The sequence below is a fragment of the Myotis daubentonii genome, chromosome 3 (genome assembly GCF_963259705.1).
Source record: "Myotis daubentonii chromosome 3, mMyoDau2.1, whole genome shotgun sequence".
In the NCBI taxonomy this organism is placed as follows: Eukaryota; Metazoa; Chordata; class Mammalia; order Chiroptera; family Vespertilionidae; genus Myotis; species Myotis daubentonii.
In genome coordinates this window covers 45,560,482-45,580,194 of record NC_081842.1, presented here as the reverse complement: position 1 = coordinate 45,580,194, position 19,713 = coordinate 45,560,482, and the positions used below count along the sequence as shown (strand labels likewise).

The following is a 19,713-nucleotide window of genomic DNA, read 5'->3' as shown; positions in this document are numbered from 1 at the left end:
TGTATTACTAGAGGATAAACATGTATTATCACATACCTGATAAAATCTGACACTTCTGTGAGAAGGAAGCAATTCTTAGCTGAGGATCCATGTATGCATGATCTTTACATTCACCGGTATCCTAGTTTTTTTCAAAAGGAAATAAGTTAAAAACGTTCTTAAGAACCTTTAAAGTAAACAATTAGTAATATTAAATATAGGATGTTGACTTCACATAGAATACAAAACAAAACATAATTCCATTGCCAAAGAGAGAATAAGAAACTATTCGGTATTAGCATTAACAACAATAAATGTATTTACACAAACACATGAAATAAGATGACAAGAATACCTAGTATAGAAATAATAATCATATAGCCCAGGAAGCATGGCTCAATGGTTTAGCATCAACCTATGGACCAGGAGGTCATGGTTTGATTCCCAGTCAGAGCATATGCCCAGGTTGCATGCTTGATCCCTAGTGTGGGTGTGCAAGAGGCAGCTGATCAATGGTTCTCTCACTCATTGATGTTTCTATCTCTTTTCCCCTTCCCTTCCTCTCTGAAATTGATAAAAATATATTTAACAAATAAGATATTTGAATGGGTAAAATTTCTTTTAGAAGGACAACGAATTCCAGATCAGCCCATGTGACTCAGTGGTTGAGCATCAACACAGGAACCAAGAGATCACATTTAGATTCCTGGTCAGGGCACATTCCTGGGTTGTGGGCTGGATGCCCAGAGTGGGGTGTGCAAGAGGCAGTTGATTATGTTCCTCTCTCATTGATATTCTATCTCTCTATCACTCTCCCATCCTCTCTTTCTAAAAATCAATAAAAACATATTTAAAAAGAGAAAGGCAAAGACTTTTGTATTAAGTTAAAAACAAAATTAATGTATTACATTTCAAGGATAATATCTTGTAATATAAAAGATAAAGGTAGATTAAACATAATGGATGATCAAAACTATATGAAGCGTCCTAACCCGTTTTGCTCAGTGGATAGAGTGTCAGCCTGCAGACTGAAAGGTCCCAGGTTCAATTCAGGTCAAGGGCATGTACTTTGGTTGAGGGCACATCTCCAGTAAGGGGTGTGCAGGAGGCAGCTGATAGATGTTTCTCTCTCATTCATTTTTCTAACTCTCTATCCCTGTCTCTTCCTCTCTGTAAAAAATCAATAAAATATATTTTAAAAAAACTATATGAAGCAAATATGAACAGAAAAAAGATCTAGAGTATTATTAATATTGGACAAAGGAAACTTCAAGGTAACAAAAGAAACTCATGATGGTAGTAAAGAAGATAATTTTATTTTTATAAAGATATACTCTAGATGCATGGAGTGAAAATACATGAAAGAGAAATTAGATATATATGTATGGAAATAGATTAAAATAATGGCGGTGTAGAAATTTTATGTACAACCTTAAATTTAAGATAGGTAAAATGGATTTAAAAATAAATAAAATAATAGAAAATGAATAAAATCATAAAAAAGTATTTAGGTGGTATTTTCATATGATCTATATGACTTAAATGATATTTTTATAAGTATGGCACAGATATTTTTAAGTACTTTTATATAAGGTTACACGAAAGGCTCAATGAATTTCTAAAATGAAACAATAGTGGCATGTCCTTTGACCTCAGCACCAAAAGAAAAGAATTCCTAAAAATACTTTTAAACAAATAAACAAGAAACTAACTACTTGGACATCTAAACACATTTACCTAAATAGTCAGGGTCTTCTTTGGATAAGGAAAAATATAAGAAACAAAATAAGAAAACTGAGAATTTTATATAATGTTGACAGAGCAGCATTTGGAATTAAACTCATAGCTTTATATACTTTCGTAATTTAAAAAGAGAGAGGCAAGAAACAAACAAAACAACCTCAAACCGAGGTGTTTACATCAGGAAGTTAGAAAAAGGAAAAGAATAATAAATAGCCTTAAGCAAAACAAAAAAGGAGAAAACATAAAGCAACACTGATGAACTAGAAAACAGAAAGCATTAGCATTAGTAACTGAATCCAAATGCTCATTCTTGGGATAAGGAAAAAATCAAATGCAAAAAAATAAAAAAGGCATTATAGCAAAGGAACAAAGAAGCTAAAAATATAAGAGAATAATTATGAACAAGTGTGTGCTACTTTAAATCCCAAAGAAATGAATACTTTTCTGGAAAACTATAAATAACCAACACTGACTTAAACACAAGAACAAATTTGAATGAACCAATAACTGAAGAACAGAGAATGCTATCATTACTCTAAACTTGCATTCCATTTTTTTTTTTTTGGCTTAAAGATTTTTTTTTTTTATTGCTTAAAGTATTACAAAGGGTATTACATATGTATCCATTTTATCCCCCCTCCATTCCATTTCTCACCTCCAGACAACATAGATGTTTTATAGATAAATAATTTTTGTAATTGAGAAACATTTACTTCCTTCCTATGTAAACTGTTTCTGAATATAGGAAATAGTGGCAAGCTACCCAAGCCAAAAAATAGTGGCTAACCACCTAACTAAAAAATAGAAGTCAGTAGGGAAAGCAGAGGAGCAAATATGACATGGACTGACTCCATAAAAGAAGCCATAGAAATGAGTCTATAGGTGCTCAGCAGAGCTGCTGAGGTCAAGACAGTGTGGCCATCACTCATTCACAGGGTCACTAGGAATCAGAGCTGACTCAGCTGCATGTAACACATACCCGACTCATTCTAGAAAACTATAATCTGGATACTGAACCTGAAAAAAAATAGAATGCACACACAACCACACCCAGAAATCTGTCAAACCACTTTAACTTAGGAATAAAGATGTAGACTTCTTGAGCTAAAAATAAAATCCAAATGCATATTTAAAGAATAATTAACACTAAGCAAAGAGAATTTATGAACCTAGAGGTAACTATTAGGAAAGTTGTCAAAACAACATAACAGATTAAATTAGAAATGCATAATATGATGTTTCAATACATATTTAAAGCATTTGCTAAATTCTAACACAAAATTCTCTTTTTTCTTAAAAATATTTGTTGGGGTGACATTGGTTAATTATATAGATTTCAAGTGTACAATGCTATAATACACCATCTGTATTGTATACATATTGTATTGAGTGTTTACTACCCAAAGTCAAGTCTCCTTCTGTCATCACTTATCCTCCCTTAATATTCTTCTACTTTACCCCACCCCTCTTTTCTCCAGTAATCAGTGTCTGTGAGTTTTTTGGGTTTTGTTTTTTTTGCTTAATTCTTTCATCTTTCTCACCTAACCCCACAACTTGTCTCCCCTCTGACAGCTGTCAGTCTGTTCTCTGTATCTATGAGTCTGTTAATGCCAATATCTTATTTAAAAACTAAACAAACTTCTTTAAAAGCAGGAATGCAAGGATGCTTCTTTAATATGACAAGAATGCCTACCTGGAACCCATAGTAAATATTATAAATAACAAAATTGTAGAGGCTTTCCCAATAAAATCAGGAATGAAACATAAATGTGTGTGGAATATCTCTGGATGTTTGGTCAATTCACTGAGCCACAGAACAAAACATAAGCATTGGAAAAGAAGAGATAGAATAATATCTTATTTTACCAGCTCTGACCTCCGAAAGCAACAAAGTTTCAATTATAGAATCTAAACAAACCCCAGATATCTGCTTTCGGCAGGCCATGGCCTCAGAGCTGGATCGAGCAGGAGCCTGGCTCTCAGCTCCAGTGATGGCAACAAAGTTTCAATTATAGAAAGTAAATAAATCCCAGAATTAAAAAAGAAAAAAAGGATAGCCTGGGAGCTTCAATCACCAACCAGCCTGAAAACAGCCCTCAGCCCCTCACCCAGACTGGCCAGGCACCCCAGTGAGGACCCACACCCTAAAGGGGGTGTGGCCAACCTGAAAACAGCCATCAGCCCCTCATCCAGGTTGGCCAGCCACCCCAGTAGGGACCCCACACCCTGAAGGGGGTGTGACCAGCTGCAAACAGCCATCAGTCCTTCACCCAGGCTGGCCAAGCACTCCAGCGGGACCCCCAACCTGATCCGGGACACCCTTCAGGGCAAACCAGCCGGCCCCTACCTGTACACTAGGCCTCTATCTTATATAGTAAAAGGGTAATATGCAAACTGACCCTAACAGCAGAAAGACTGGGAATGACTGGTCACTATGACACACACTGACCACCAGGGGGCAGACGCTCAATGCAGGAGCTGCCCTCTGGTGGTCAGTGCACTCCCACATGGGAAAGCTCTGCTCAGCCACAAGCCAGGCTGATGAATGTCAGTACAGTGGTGGTGGTGGGAGCCTCTCCTGCCTCCTCAGCAGCATTAAGGATATCCAACTGCAGCTTAGGTGTGCTCCCTGCTGGCAAGTGGACATCCCCTGAGGGCTGCCAGGCTGCCAGAGGGATGTCTGATTGCCATCTTAGGCCCAATCCCCTGGGGAGCAGGCCTAAGCCAGCAGGTGGACATCCCCCGAGGGGTCCCAGACTGCGAGAGGGCACAGGCTGGGCTGAGGGACCCCCCCGAGTGCACAAATTTTTGTGCACCGGGCCTCTAGTATTAATACTGCTGATAATAATAATGCATATTAATAATAATACTACTAATAATAATCTTACTATCTGGACTCCTCATTTTCTTCGTACATAATAAAATTGTAGAAGTAGAACAACAGACTAAAGGGCTTGAAGCAGTCCCTTGCTTAAAGTAGTTTTCTGCTACAACGCAAATATCCCTGGGATGGTCATTGTGCTTTAGGCATCTGCAATGCACTAACTACTGCCACCTTGTGATACTCTCTTGTAGCAAAATTTTGGTTCTGATAAAGTGGCGGGGCTCAGGATGCGTTATCCTCCTCCTATCTAATAAAAGAGAAACATGGTAATTAGCATATGACCACTACCCTTCCCATTGACTAATCAGGGAGATATGCAAATTAACTGCCAGCCAAGATGGTGGCCGGCAGCCAGGCAGCTGGAAGCGAACGTGAGGCTTGCTTGCTTCAGTGACGGAGGACTCCAACGTTCCCCGCCTGCTGCTGCCGGCCTCTGAGCTGCAACTCTAAGCAACTATGTTACAAACATAGAAGCTAAACAAAACCCCAGAAACCTGCTTTAGTCACCAGGCTTCAGCCAGCAGGATCACAACATTGTTTCAAATACAGAAGGTAAACAAAGGCCAGAAACCTGCTTTCAGCAGCGGAGGCCTAAGAGCTGGAGCCAAGCCTCAAAGCTAAAGCTGGCCCAGAATAAAAAAGAAAAAAGAAAAAAAGGAGCGGTTGGGAGCTTCAGTCACCCGCCAGCCTGAAAACAGCCCTCAGCCCCTCACCCAGACTGTCCAGGCACCCCAGTGGGGACCCCCACCCTGAACCAGGACACCCTTCAGGGCAAACCAGCCGGCACCCACCCATGCACCAGGCCTCTACCCTATATAGTAAAAGGGTAATATGCCTCCGAGCACCGGGATCAGCGGAGCCGCGAGGCCTCCCGGTACTGGGATCAACGTGACAGGGGGCAGCACCCAAACCCCCTGATTGCCCTGCAGCTCTGTGTGTGACAGGGGGCGGGGCCACAACCTCCCTATCCATCCTGCTCTGTTCGTGACAGGAGAAGGTGCCCCAACCCCCTGATCAGCCCTGCTCTGTGCCTGATAGGGGAGAGCTCCCCAACCCCCTGACTGCCCTGCGGCTCTGTGTGTGACAGAGTGTGGCGCCCCCCCCCCCACAGGCCCTGCTCTGTGTGTGATGGGGTAGAGCCATAACCTCCCCATCGGCCCTGCCCTGAGTGTGACAGTGGCGGTGCCCCAACCCCCTGATCCGCCCTACTCTGTGTGTGACAGGGAGCAGTGCCCCAACTTCCCTATCGGCCTTACTCTGTGAGTGACGGGGAGAGCTCCCCAACCCCCTGATGGGCCCTGCTCTGTGTGTGACAGGGGGGAGCTCCCCAACCCCCTGATCGACCCTGCTCTGTGCGTGACAGGGGGTGGTGCTGCAACCTGCCCATCGACCCTGTCTTGAGTGTGACAGGGGGCGGTGCCCCAAACCCCCAATCGGCCCTATCCTGAGAGTGACTGAGGGTGGCATCGCAACCTCCCAATCTGCCCTGCTCTGTGCATGACAGGGGGTGGCGGCCCAATTCCCCAATTGGCCCTGTTCTGAGCCCGACCAGGGGCTGCACCTAGGGATTGGGCCTGCCCTCTGCCACCGGGAGCAGGCCTAAGCCAGCAGGTCGTTATCTCTCTAGGGGTCCCAGATTGCGAGAGGACACAGGCCGGGCTGAAGGACCCCCCCCCCCCCCGAGTGCACAAATTTTTGTGCACTGGGCCTCTAGTCTATACATATAAATAGGTAATATGCGAATTTGTCCATGAGGGTGTCCCCATAATGACCAATTTGCATATTGATGCATGCTCAGCAGGGGGTGGGCGGCTGTAGCCAAATTCCCTGGGTTCTGAGGAAAGTGCCTGACAGGAGCACCAACTGCAAAGAAGGAAGAGGAAGCGGCCATAGGGAGATCTTCCAATATCCCTGCACCCCCAGGGGGGCGGGGAGGCTGACCAGACAGGAGAAGACCCAGACTCAGGGGTAGTTGCAGCTCCCACCTCCAACTCCTGATCTATTCCCCTGTCACCCCCGCCAGGGACGCCCACAATAGCATGATGGTGACCACCCATCCGTGCCCCCAGGGCCCGTGGCCCATCACTGCTGGGCCCCCTCCACTGGGGCTGGGTATGCCTCTCCTCCCTACAACTCCAGACCCAGGTGGAGGCAGGCCTGAGCAGCCCCCCAGGGTCTGACCCTTCCCCCCCACTCCACAACAGCAGCGCCTTCTTTGCAGAGGAAGTACCCTGAACCACCCTCCTAGCCCACCTGGCTCCACCCTAGCCCAGCCCCCACACTGCTCCAGGAGATTGAAGCCCCACCCTGAGCAGGTACAGCTGCAAAACAGCCACGTACAATTTAAAGAATGGCGCCAAGTGGGAAGGTTTGACAGTTACTCCCTGTTCAGCCTCACTGCCCCCCTAGTGCCCGCCTAATGCTCTGCCCCCTGCCCCCACCAGCGCCTCCAGGGATGACCACCACTACAGGACTGCTGGCCAGAGCCTGCCCCTCCAAGGCCTGTAGAACCATCTGCAAAGCTTCCATAGCTACAGTACCAGGAAAAAATCATGCCCTCCTCCCCTAATCAGCACCTGCTACCTTCAAGGGTACCCGTGGGCTTAAAAATAACAATCCCTTCCCATTTAGACATCACTTACTTGATGAAACATTTCTAGGTTTATGAGCTCAGAACCTCCTCATGAAAACCCAGTGAGGTAGGTGGAGAAGAGATTACAATTCCCATGGGATATGCATAGTATTCAAAAATGAAGCTCAGAGAGGAAGTGTCAAACCCAGTGGTTCCCAAGGTGCACCACATGTCCCACGGGGAGGGGGGATGGGAGGAAGCAATCTGATTTTAGATGGGGGCAATTTGAGAATGAGTTAACAGTGATTTTTTTGCATTTCGTGTGGTTCTAGGGGGCCTCATCTACAGTGTATCCTACATAATAAAAGGCTAATATGTAAATGACTGAATGGTGGAATGACCGGTCACTATGTTGGTCAGAGCACTCCCACAAGGGGAGCGTCACTCAGCCAGAAGCCAGGCTCATGTCTGGCAAGCACAGTGGCATTGGTAGGAGCCTCTCCACTAATGCTAAAGATGTCCGACTGATGGCTAAGGCCCACTAAGCCGTCAGTCAGACATCCCTCCAGAGCTCCTGGACTGCAAGACGGCACAGGCCAGGCTGAGGTACCCACCCTCCCAAGTGCAAGAATTTCGTGCACTGAGCCTCTAGTTAAAAATAAAGAAAGGGGTGGGGAGGGAAGGGGAGAAAATAAGCAAAAGCAAGTTGGAAGTTAAGGAGTGTCCTGCACAGAGCTCAGGAGCACTGGGAAGGACCTTAAGCAGGTGGGAAGAAAGGGAGACAGGAAAGTGTGAAGACATGAACAGACAAACTTGACAGGGCATCATTTTATCTCAAGCCCTGGTTATATCTGTAAATGCTTATTGCCAAATGTACAGATCTTGTGACCAGGTAGGTAAGGCAGCTTGACTAGTGACATGGAGAATGTGGCTGCGAATTCATGCATGTCATCTAAAATCTTAGTGACCAAGTCTTCCTGTGTAGCTGAGTATTTCCACACCTGTAAATACTGGACACCAAATGCTAAAACTTTATAATCATTTTTGGCCTACTTACACCACTGAAAAGGACCTTGCAGTCTTGGGTTAAGAATTTAAAATTCTCCTTGGAACAATTAGTCTGCTGAATTAAGTAAGTAACTTCATAGTTCCATCCAGACACCATCTGAAACAATGTTGAATAGTTAAAGGGCAGTTTAAACATTATTCACTGTGTTATGAGGAACTTAAAATACTGCCTGGCATAATGCAAGTACTCAAAAATATAAACTCTTAGTACTAGGCAAAAGTCATGACTGAATAAATATTGAGCACTTTATGACTCTCATACTCCTCAACACACACACACACACACACACACACACACACACTCCTACACATCCTATCTACTAAAGAGGGAATACGCATATTGACCATCACGCTGTCACAAAGATGGAGGCACCCATAGCCACAAGATGGCAACGCTGAGTCTCCTCAAAGTCCCCCAGTCCTTTCAGCCCTGCTGGGGCGGGTGGCAGGCATGTGGTACACCAGACCAGTCCTCAGTGGGTCCAGCCGCTCCTTGCACTGGCCTCAGACCTTTCAGCCCAGCTGGTGGGGGCAGGGGGAGGGGTGTGGCAGGTGCACGGTGCGGCTGGACCTGCCCTCAGGCCCCCAGCCACTCAGGGCTGGCCCAAGGTGCAGGCAAGCCTCGGATGGTGGCTGCCAAGCCATCCAGCTGCACAGGGCCACCCGAGGTTCAGGTAACCAGGGCTGGCCAATGGGGGTAACCCCAATGTGGGTGTCACCTTCCCCCAATGACCAGGTCACCTCCCACCCCTAAGGGCTCCCAGACTGTGAGAGGGGGCAGGCCAGGCTGAGGGACACCCCATCCAGTGAATGAATTTTCATGCACCTGGCATCTAGTCTGAAAATAAAAAGCAATATATAGGTGGAGTTACTGTATTTTCTTAAGAAAAACCTAGCAATATTTCCTCTTCCAGGCAACAGAAAAATAATGTCCTTTTGAATTTTGTGAAATAAAAATAATACTCTTCTAGATGGTTAAAAACACTTTGGAGCTAGAATGGCCTTTACTGGTAAGTTCTCAGGTTCCCAGACGGTCAGGTAGTAAATTTTGTGCTGCTTTATCTTGGGCTAGTCCCACCCTGATAGCTGGCTATGAACATAATGGAGTAGAACATGCATCTTGCATGAAGGGAAGTTGGATGGTCTATTAAAAGCAGGGAATGTTACTGACTAAAGTAAGTCCCTCATAATTAGACACTGAAATACAAGGAACCCAGTCAACTGTCAGTAAAGACTTAGTGAACTGGGTCAATGAAAAGGCCAGAATTTCCAAGTGTTTACATTCTTTTGATGATATAAAAACTATAATTTAGAGAGTGCTCAGAAAGCCGTGCCAACTGTTTGGGTTCCATTGCATATTTTGGAGCCATGCCTGACTCATGCTGGTTAAGTGATAATGTAATTTTCTTAAAACCTTAAGGCTAGAATGATCTTTTCATCTAACCATCTCTAAGAAAAACATGTATTTCTAACTTACCATTCATTAAACTCAGAGCCAGGGGTCTGATTAGCCACACTTTTGCCCTTTATATATTGTAGTATACTAATCACTTTGACTCAAGAGAAAGCACTTTACCTCCTATGCTGGTTAGATGAGGACATAAAAGAGCTCCCTCACCACAAGTCATGGAATAATAGGTTTTCTATTGACCAATGGTTTATTTTAGGTTATGAAACCCTAAACATAAAGATCCAACAAATTTTAACAATACTGTGAGAAAAGGAAACTAAAGCACAAACCTGTCTCTGTGCCCTTTTTACTTTGTTAAGAGCAAAGAGGTGGGAATGATTAGTGTGGTTGTTAAAATGTTCAATGCCATGTTTCAGAACAGGGTCGAAGTCCTGGGGGACAGTCCTTATGGTGTGCAGGCAGCCATAGCAGTCATACTTGGAGGTCACCACAGGGCCCTCGGCTTGACAAAGAAAGAGCAGGCAAAAGGGCAGCGTTAATGAGCAAAACCTGCATTCAGATACATTGTCCTAAATAAGTACGATAATTTCAAAGACCTTGGTAAACAAACTTTCTAGTACATTCTGGTATGTATTAGAAAAAGAGAACACATGACTGCTTTTTGGTCAGAAGAGAAAAAAAACAACCATTGACTTAGGAACATCTTATGTGCATACTATTGTGCATAATTATTTCAAATTTCCTTAGAAATCATTATCAATTACAGACATAATACATTAATTTATCGTCTTATAAAATAGTAAAACAGTACAGATATAGTATTATTTATTTTTCAGTGTTAAATAAAGCTCCTTGAAGCCTCATTGAGGATGTAATATGTTTTGTACCAATTAATTTCAATAAACATGTACATATTTTGCTCCTTCTGTAATATGTCAGGTGCTGAATTAGACTGTGTGGTTACATTAACTTGTAACTGTGGTGTGTTGGAGAGCACAAGAGACTTGGTTGAAAAGTTGTAAGGAGGACATTCTGATAAAAGGAAAGTGTCTGGAAGGCCAACTGCCCTCTTGGTTGAAATTCTGACTTAGGAGAGACATAGGGGATTGTCGAAGTTGGCTCCCCTAATTATTCCTGACCTTTCCAAACGAGTCTGATTACATACAGACACAGGTGTTTACTGGAATCCTTATCCTTAATCCCTGGATGACCTTGCCTAGACAAGAATATAAACACATGTGTCCTCCCAAGATTACTCACCCCACTGATTGTATCTAAAGATAAAATCTGCTAGAAAAAGCTAACAAGGCAGGCAAATGAGGCTACTCTGGCTGCTAGAGCCAGGATCCCCTTAGCCCTCTCTTTCACAATCAAACTGTGTCTGAGTAATCTGTTCATCCATCGTTCAGGGGCTGCTGGTCAGCCCCCACAGTGGTGAAGGTGTTGGGCAAAGTTGAGTGGGAGAGACAGAATTGCAGATGGATATTTCAAAAATAATTTGGCAAGAGCTTGGGAAGGCAGGAGCCCAGAGTGAGCTCAAGAAAGACTATCGTGAGGAGAAGAGGCCTGAGCTAAGAAGGGTGTAAAGTGGTCAAGGTCAACTGGGCAACATAAAGTGTGAGCCTGAGAAGGAGGAACAAAGGGAGGCATGGCTCTCAAGAAAGCAGGATGAGTCAGGGGCAGCGTGTGGGATGCGGTGTATACTTTTTACTGGCGCTTAAAGCAGGAGGCAGGGACTGGCGATTGAGGTCTGGACAATTAATAGAGAGTCCTCTGCTGTGGAGCCTGGGCCACTCTGTGGAGTCCAGGGATTATGAACTGTATTCCAAGGGTCATGGGCTGCTTGGTGAACCTGATGTAAACATGGTGGCCTCCGCAGGAAAATGCTGGTACTCACAATGTTCTCCATATAATTTCAGGGTGTGCATAGATCCACTGAAGTCAATTAAGAGTGGTCCGCAGTAAAGATGGGGTGCCACTGACTGGGTTTTAATAAAATAATGTAAACTATTAAAACGGGACTGATAGCTTCTCGGCCTTTTGGCTAAGATCAAGTGTAAAACGGGAGTGAGCTTGTATTAGGTTACCAATTCATGTTTATAACAGCCTTAACCTGCTGGTCAGTAGAGGCAGACGCTGTAGAGAGGAAACCATGCAGGCATCCTGGGCCCCTTTGCCTTGGGCTCTCACTGTCTGAGTGTGTAGGAGCCAAGCAGAATCAGGAGGCCAACAGTGTTCTACAACAGTGTCCCTCAACACAACTCCCATTGCAGCTGTTTCTTGACACTCACTCCATGAGGATGTGTGTCAGAAAAAAGATTTACTGGGTGAATATTCATAGCTTTCTTCACTGCTCTCCCCTTGCAGAAGGTATGTTGCATCAGGGCAGTGGACAAAGTTAAGAAACTGGAGGGGACTTACATGGGAAAGGAGAGAGAATTACTGAGGGGAGAAGAAAAGATTGATGAACACAGTAGGGGAGGGGGAAGGGAGTAGAGATCAGAGGCTGGTTTGCAGACCTCAAGGGAAGCTCTGACTGGGGTAAGAGGAGAGATGGAGCAGTCTTTTGAGGGTGAAAGATGCAAATTAATTTTTCCAAGCAATGGAATGAGTTTTCATCCTGCTCCAACATTTCTAGGGAGATTTTTTTAAAAATTATAAAAGATTTTAAATTTTGAATTCTGAAACATATTAAGACAAAAAGGTTTCAGATAAGGGATTGTGGACCTCGTAGTAATTGTGGATCTACAAGGTATGGCAAAGAGCTTTTCCTCTCATAGTATATAAGTGCTGGGTTCTGATCATGTGAAAATTTGTTTATGAGTTAAAGTTCTTAAACAAAATAATTAAAAGCTACTCCAAAATTTTTTTAAACAATTGTGATTTCTGCTTTGGACTGTTTTTCTTTGCATGCCACTTCTTGCAGGATCTAAACCCAAGAAACAGTTTTTGTGGGTTCTTTATGGATGACTAAGGCCATGACAGAACAATGGCTCCTCCACTGATGTTCACCACTGTGGCTGAGGATGCTGTTCTGGAGCCTCATCTACTAAAACCCTATCTTGCAAACAGCCAATTCTGGGTTGGCTTTTGTGATTGACATTCCCTAGATGTGTCCATTCTTCTGCACCCAGCCACTCTGCCACCAGAGGGAAGGCGCTAATAGTGGTTATATCTGCATAAGTTGCTCTATTCTTACAAGGTCTACTATACCAACTCTGCTAATTGCTAGCTATGGGATACTGGGCAGTATACTTAACTGTGGTGGGACTTGGTTTCCTCATTTGTAAAATGAGAATATTAACACATGCCTTATAGAATTGTTGTGAGGATTAAGTAAATCATCATATGTAAAACAATTAGCACGGTGGCTACCAATAAGTGCTCAATAAATGTCAGCTATGATTACTTTTATTCTGATGATCATCAATTCATTATTATGCTTTAACTTCAAGCCTGCCATCTAGTTTCAGTCTACAATAACCCTCTGAAGTGAGAATTCCTCTGATCCCCTTTTAAGGAAAAGGGAAACCCAAAACGTGAAGATCTTTTGAAAGATTGCAGACCAGATCTGACCTCAAAGCCTGTGCTTTTCTGGCTCTACTACACCCCCACAATTGAAGCATGTGACATGTTTTCTAGTCCTTTCCCAGGGCCTTTGCACGCACCTAATTCAGTGCCGCTGTCCAGAGGGAGGCCAGGGGATGATTGGCAGGAGCCTGGCCCCACCTCTGGACTCTGCCACCAAGGACCCCCAACCCCCAGTCTGCAAATGGCATTGCATAGCCAACCACTGCCCTCTGGGAAAGGGGTTTGTCCAGGTTATGCTCCTGGCCCCACAGGAAATGGTTCGTTTCCCCCCAGGGCAGCGGCACCCTATATATCAGCTACCTGGAGTAACGTTGCAGATCTGGGTAGTCACAGAGAATTCCATATTCCACTTCTTCGCTAGGGTCGCCATGCATTCTCCTGTAGCCTAGAAAGAAAGAAAGAAAGAAAGAAAGAAAGAAAGAAAGAAAGAAAGAAAGAAAGAAGGAAGGAAGGAAGGAAGGAAGGAAGGAAGGAAGGAAGGAAGGAAGGAAGGAAGGAAGGAAGGAAGGAAGGGGAGACCATTAATTCCACACAAATAAAGATCTCTTATTTTCCTTTTTTTTTTTCTCAAGATATCATGAGGCCCAGACCCCCTACATCCTGTGGGGAAACAGATCTCCCGCTTCCCACCAGTGGACACCCCATTTCCACCAAAAACATTTTGACACATTAAAGAGGTGAGTCCCTGGACTATGGAAAGATTGGCTTCCTTCCTGGCAGATACTGGCTGTTAGCTCCTCAAGTAAGGCTAAACAACTAGCTGTGGTGTGGCCAACAGATGGTAGGCATTTGGTTAAGATTCCTTGTTATTAAAACAAGGTCTTTTCATATGTATCTCCCTTCACCTTCCAATTTAGGTTACTTTTACCTCCCTTTTACAAGGGAGCCCATGGGTTAAAAGTGGTCAGCTAATTAGAGGCAGAGTAGAATTCCAACTCAGGTCTGCACAAATAAAACACCCAATTGGTCATAGGAGTCCCCTCTTCATGGGAGGGCTTTCTCCAATCTCATGGCTGGCCTCTCATGCCCTTTCTGTCTGTGCAAGAACATAGACATCCACCATTTGCCTTCTGTACACATTTGAGGGTTTATGTGCACCCCTCACAAACAGGCTCCACAGTATTCATCACCCCCAGCACTAATAGAATAACTCCCCAGTCTCGATTGAGAAAACTGGAGGCTCTGGACCATCACACTTACAGCTTGCTCAGGTTCTTTGTAGTCACAGTCCTGCCAGGTTTTGCCACTTTGAGCAGGACAGTCGCCCTCCTTGATTTCGTATTTGACAGAATAAAATATTTCCCGGTCTCCCTGGAAAAAAAGAAAACAAAGATACATTAGGGCTCATTCAACTGACAACAGCAGACCATTGGAGAGGGATCTGGTGCAGTTATGTATATCTGATATTGGTTTAATTCAACAAGAGCAAAACATTTACTAAAACTACTGAAAGTTGTGAATACTTGGAAGCATGTTCATAATATATTTATAAACATGTATTTTCAAGAAACAAAGTAGTATATGTAGTATTAGCCTGTTTTTGTAGAAACCAATTTCATGCACATATATGATTTTAAAAGCCTGAAAAGTTATGCAGCGAAGCTGTTAACATGTTGCATCTCAATGATGGGTGTTTGGTTATCTTTTACTCTCTTCTTTAAACAAACATTCCTAAATTGTCTGAGTATTTTTTGAAAACAAATATATATTACTTTTACAGTTAGAAAACAAACCAACAAACAAGAGTACTTTCTTCTTTCATTTTTTGAAAAAAAATGTTAACAGGTATCTCTGGGTGATGATATTAGTTATGGATAATTTTAATATTTTTATTTGGTTTCTTTTGTTTTCTATTTTTCTAACATGTCATAAAATAATAAATAAAACTTTTAAGGCTCAAGGTTCTGAGTTAGATGAGCTTTTAGATGCAAAATCCTGGCATGGTGGAGCAGCAAGAGACCTGAGAGGTGCTGCTGCCCAGCCCCTCACTTTGCAGGTGAGAGAAAGGAGGCCCAAGTAGAGAGGGCAGAGCTCAGGCAGCCTCCCACCTTGGAAAGGCAAAGCTAACCCAGACCTGGGTTCTCCTGAGTCCAGGGGCAGTGCTCTCTCAGAGCCTGCACTAGTCAGTGTATTTGCATCTGGGAGATGATGGAGTCAAACACGATTGTTCTGAGGTTTGTTTCGGGTCTCAGATTTAGATAAAGCAGTAGATGATAGTGATTCTGTAGACATTTTAGGGAAAACAAAGTACCCAACAACAACACATTTGCTACAGATGTCTTCCAATGACAACACCAATAAAACATTGCCAAGGGAACCAGGTCTCGCTTGACTACACTAGTTTGTAAAATCAGAATGGCTCAATTTTACTTTTTTCTTTAATCTCATCATGTCAAATGGATGGATTTTTTTCTTCCACCAAAGTAAACTATCACAGAGACATAGTGAAATTTATTTGAACAAACTATTGAAAGCTTGTATTTTTTTAACTTTGATTTTTTTTCCATTTAAAAATAATTTGTTTTCTTTTTCATGACATAAGACTTCTAGTTTCTAAACGGGATACATCAAAAACAAAAATACGCCCCCTGTGTCTCATCTTTATTTTCTTTTTTTTAAATTAAATCTTTATTGTTCAGATTATTACATTTGTTCCTCTTTTTTTCCCCCCCATAACTCCCCTCCTCCCAGCTCCCGCCCCACCCTCCGCCCTCACTCCCCACCCACTGTCCTCATCCATAGGTGCACGATTTTTGTCCAGTCTCTTTCCGCATCTCCCACACCCCTTTTCCCCCCAAGAATAGTCAGTCCATTCCCTTTCTATGTCCCTGATTCTATTATGATCACCAGATTATTTATTCACTTGATTCTTAGATTCACTTGTTGATAGATGCATATTTCTTGTTCATAATTTGTATCTTTACCTTTTTTTTCTTCTTCCTCTTCTTAAAGGATACCTTTCAGCATTTCATATAATCCTGGTTTGGTGGTGATGAACTCCTTTAGCTTTTCCTTATCTGTGAAGCTCTTTATCTGACCTTCAGTTCTGAATGATAGCTTTGCTGGATAAAGTAATCTTGGTTGTAGGTTCTTGGTATTCATCACTTTGAATATTTCTTGCCATTCCCTTCTGGCCTGCAAAGTTTCTGTTGAGAAATCAGCTGATAGTCGTATGGGTATTCCCTTGTAGGTAACTGGGTTTCTTTCTCTTGCTGCTTTTAAGATTCTCTCTTTGTCTTTTGCTCTTGGCATTTTAATTATGATGTGTCTTGGTGTGGTCCTCTTTGGATTCCTTTTGTTTGGGGTTCTCTGCGCTTCCTGGACCTGTAGGTCTATTTCTTTCACCAGGTGGGGGAAGTTTTCTGTCATTATTTCTTTAAATAGGTTTTCAATATCTTGCTCTCTCTCATCTTCTGGCACCCCTATAATTCTGATGTTGGTGCGCTTGAAGCTGTCCCGGAAGCTCCTTACACTATCTTCGTATTTTCGGATTCTTTTTTCATTTTGCTTTTCCAGTTGGGTGTTTTTTGCTTCTTCGCATTTCGAATCTTTGACTTGATTCTTGCGTTCCCCTGGTCTGCTGTTGGGTGTCTGTATAATATTCTTTATTTCAGTCAGTGTATGCTTAATTTCTAGTTGGTTCTTTATCACAAGATCGAGGGTCTCATTAGATTTCTTGAGGATCTCACTACATTTATCGGAGGTCTCACCAGTCTTTTCGAGGGCCTTACTAAGTTTATCGACAGCTTCTAGACAGTTCTTAAGAGACCTTAAAAGTGTGGTTCTGAACTCAATATCCTCCATTGACAGTTTTGTCCTGTTTCTTTGTCTCCGCATTTTTTATGCTTTCTTGGCACACCCCCTAGTGGTCTTTGTGCGCAGTCTTGTTGCCTTTAAGCCTTGATTGATGTCGGCAATACCAGGGGTGATTTGACCTCCAGGCTAACTGGCTATGAGAGTCTGCTGTGTCTGCAGTGGGAGGGCTTCTGTGCTGGATCTCTAGGGTAGTGCTAATCTAGCGTTTGCCTGAGGCTATCCGGCAAATGGTTCTGTGCAGGGCTTGGGCGGGGTGGGTCCCCGGGGATCTACAGGGCAGGTGGAGCAAGCAGTTATGGCTGCTGTCAGTTCCTTCCCCAGGGGCTCTGCCTCTCAGAGTCCCAGCAATGGCTGCAAACCTCAGAGACTCGCCCAGATCTGGAGCTCAGAGTCTGAAACTCCCTCAGGATTGAAAACAACAACCGCGCCCTTCGCCGCCAGCCCGCTCCGCGCGCGCACTCCACACCTGAGTATTTCACTTCAGCACTGCGCCTCCTCTGAGTCTGGGTATGATATTCTCTTTCCTCCTAGTTGTAGAATTTCCACTCAGCCAGCCTTCCTGTGGTTCTGGATGATGTCCGTTCTGTCCTTTAGTTATATCTCTGAAGTGGTTGTTCGAGGGCAGCAATCTCCGGCATTAACCTATGCCGCCATCTTGGTTTCGACACTCATCTTTATTTTCACCCATGCAAGAAATCCTTCTGGAATATCAGCATGTGATTAAATAGGTATCGAACCACTGAATCTATAAGTTAATACATATTCTGTTATGGCAGAATAACCAAGAATTTCCCCCAAAGAAAGATGTTAATTTTCTAAATATAATAGGGTCTAAGAGGATCATATGCGAATAAACAAAAATCTCTTATGCCAGGTTTTTAGGCTAAAGATGGATAACACATTGGCAGCTGAAGAAAGCTGAAGCTATAAATAGATCCAAATTAAAAGTATTTCTACATTTCTTTAGAAAACAGAACCAGAATTCCTTTTTTAAAAATGACCCGTGGAATGGCTTTGCTTCCATATTTACCTAATATTGTAACAGTAGAATAGACACAAGAACGTTGATGACAGCTCAACAATGCTGGATGCAGGACGTTTACATGTGCACTTTTCTTTAAAAGTCCCACAGGTTGCCCTAACCGGTTTGGCTCAGTGGATAGAGCATCAGCCTGCAGACTCAAGGGCCCCAGGTTCGATTCCAGTCAAGGGCATGTACCTTGGTTGCGGGCACATCCCCAGCAGGGAGTGTGCAGGAGGCAGCTGATCGATGTTTCTCTCTCATCGATGTTTCTAAATCTCTATCCCTGCCCCTTCCTCTCTGTAAAAAATCTATATATCTATATCTATATCTATATCTATATCTATATCTATATCTATATCCATATATATCCCACAGGTTTATTGACTAAGGCTAGACAACAAGTCATATGATCCTTTTTGATGCCTTTTGTACAGTGTCCAAGATCATTGTACAGATGCAGCCAAAGACTGGGCCCCAACGTTCAGGAAAAAGACCACAAAGAAGAAAATCAAGGTAGTTATTTAGTCCCCCTAGTTAATTGTTTGAACTGGAACAACAAAAAGTGGAAAACACAGAATGTAATGAATTAAAGGAGTTGAAAAAAGTTGGTGGAGAGAATTATGGTATATGAGTAAGGTCATTGGGCTTTGGATGTCAAGCACAGTGCAAAAAAGAGCATCCATGGGACCACGTATTTATAATGCCCTGTGGTGTCACTCCCTCAATGACATTATGATGTCTATATGCGATAATAAATAGATCAGTTATGCAACAAGGCAGTGTGTCAAATATGCATATGTCCTGTGGAATGCACCATCACAGAGATACATAATGCCATATAAATTCTTTAAGTGTTCTTGTGTTGTGTCTGATTTGCTTGTTTTCAAAGTCACCCAGGCAAACTCTTCCTGGGGATGTCCTTGGAGAGAAGACTGGTCCACTGAGCCCAGTTTGCTTAACCTTTCATTTATCAAGAGATGGTGATTGACTTTAAAGAGAAATAAAGCTAAAGGTTGTTTGATTTTTTTCTCTTTCAGTTTCATCATTCTGAATGTTTTTATATAAACAACAACAATAACAACAACAACAACAAAATCACAACTAAACCCTCCATCCCATCCCCCCAACCTAATAGTTTTGATGCATCCAGTAGTATTTCTTGGAATCACACATCCTGTCAGGATTTATCTTCAACCTGAGTGTATCCATCAGTGATAAATAATATTCTAAACCAACTAGAACATTGCTGTTACCCTTGATGCATTCAGCCATCAGGACTTCATGGTAGATATTTTATCTAATATAGTAGAACTACATTAACTTCTTTTCTGACTCTTCTTGACATACCCTACTGTCCCTCATTCACCCTAGTTTTATTGAGGTATAATTTATTGAGGCATATTTATTGATGAATAAATAAATTACATATATTTATGATATACAAAAAGATGATTTGTATATGTATACATTGTGAAATGATTACCACAAATAAGCTAATTAACACATTGTCAACTCACATAATTACCTGTTTTGTGTGTGGTGAGAACTCTTAAAATCTAGCCCTTTAGCAGATTTCAAACATACAATACAGTAATATTAATTCTATTCACCATGCTGTACATTAG

At 42.9% G+C, this 19,713-nt stretch overlaps 1 protein-coding gene across 2 annotated transcripts in view; it reads right to left on the bottom strand.

The window, feature by feature from the left end:
• The window catches only part of LOC132230217 (kininogen-1-like), a 104,485-nt gene that overhangs the window by 83,627 nt on the left and 1,145 nt on the right, over nt 1-19,713 (bottom strand). Inside the window, exons 2-5 of one of the 2 annotated variants that reach the window (XM_059687328.1) lie at nt 14,449-14,559; nt 13,549-13,633; nt 9,987-10,159; nt 8,236-8,343 (exon numbers count right to left, since the gene is read on the bottom strand). In XM_059687328.1, the coding sequence (XP_059543311.1) occupies nt 8,236-8,343; nt 9,987-10,159; nt 13,549-13,633; nt 14,449-14,559 (477 nt within the window). The remainder of the gene's footprint in view (nt 1-8,235; nt 8,344-9,986; nt 10,160-13,548; nt 13,634-14,448; nt 14,560-19,713) is intronic. The other variant, XM_059687329.1, reaches the window with a different exon arrangement.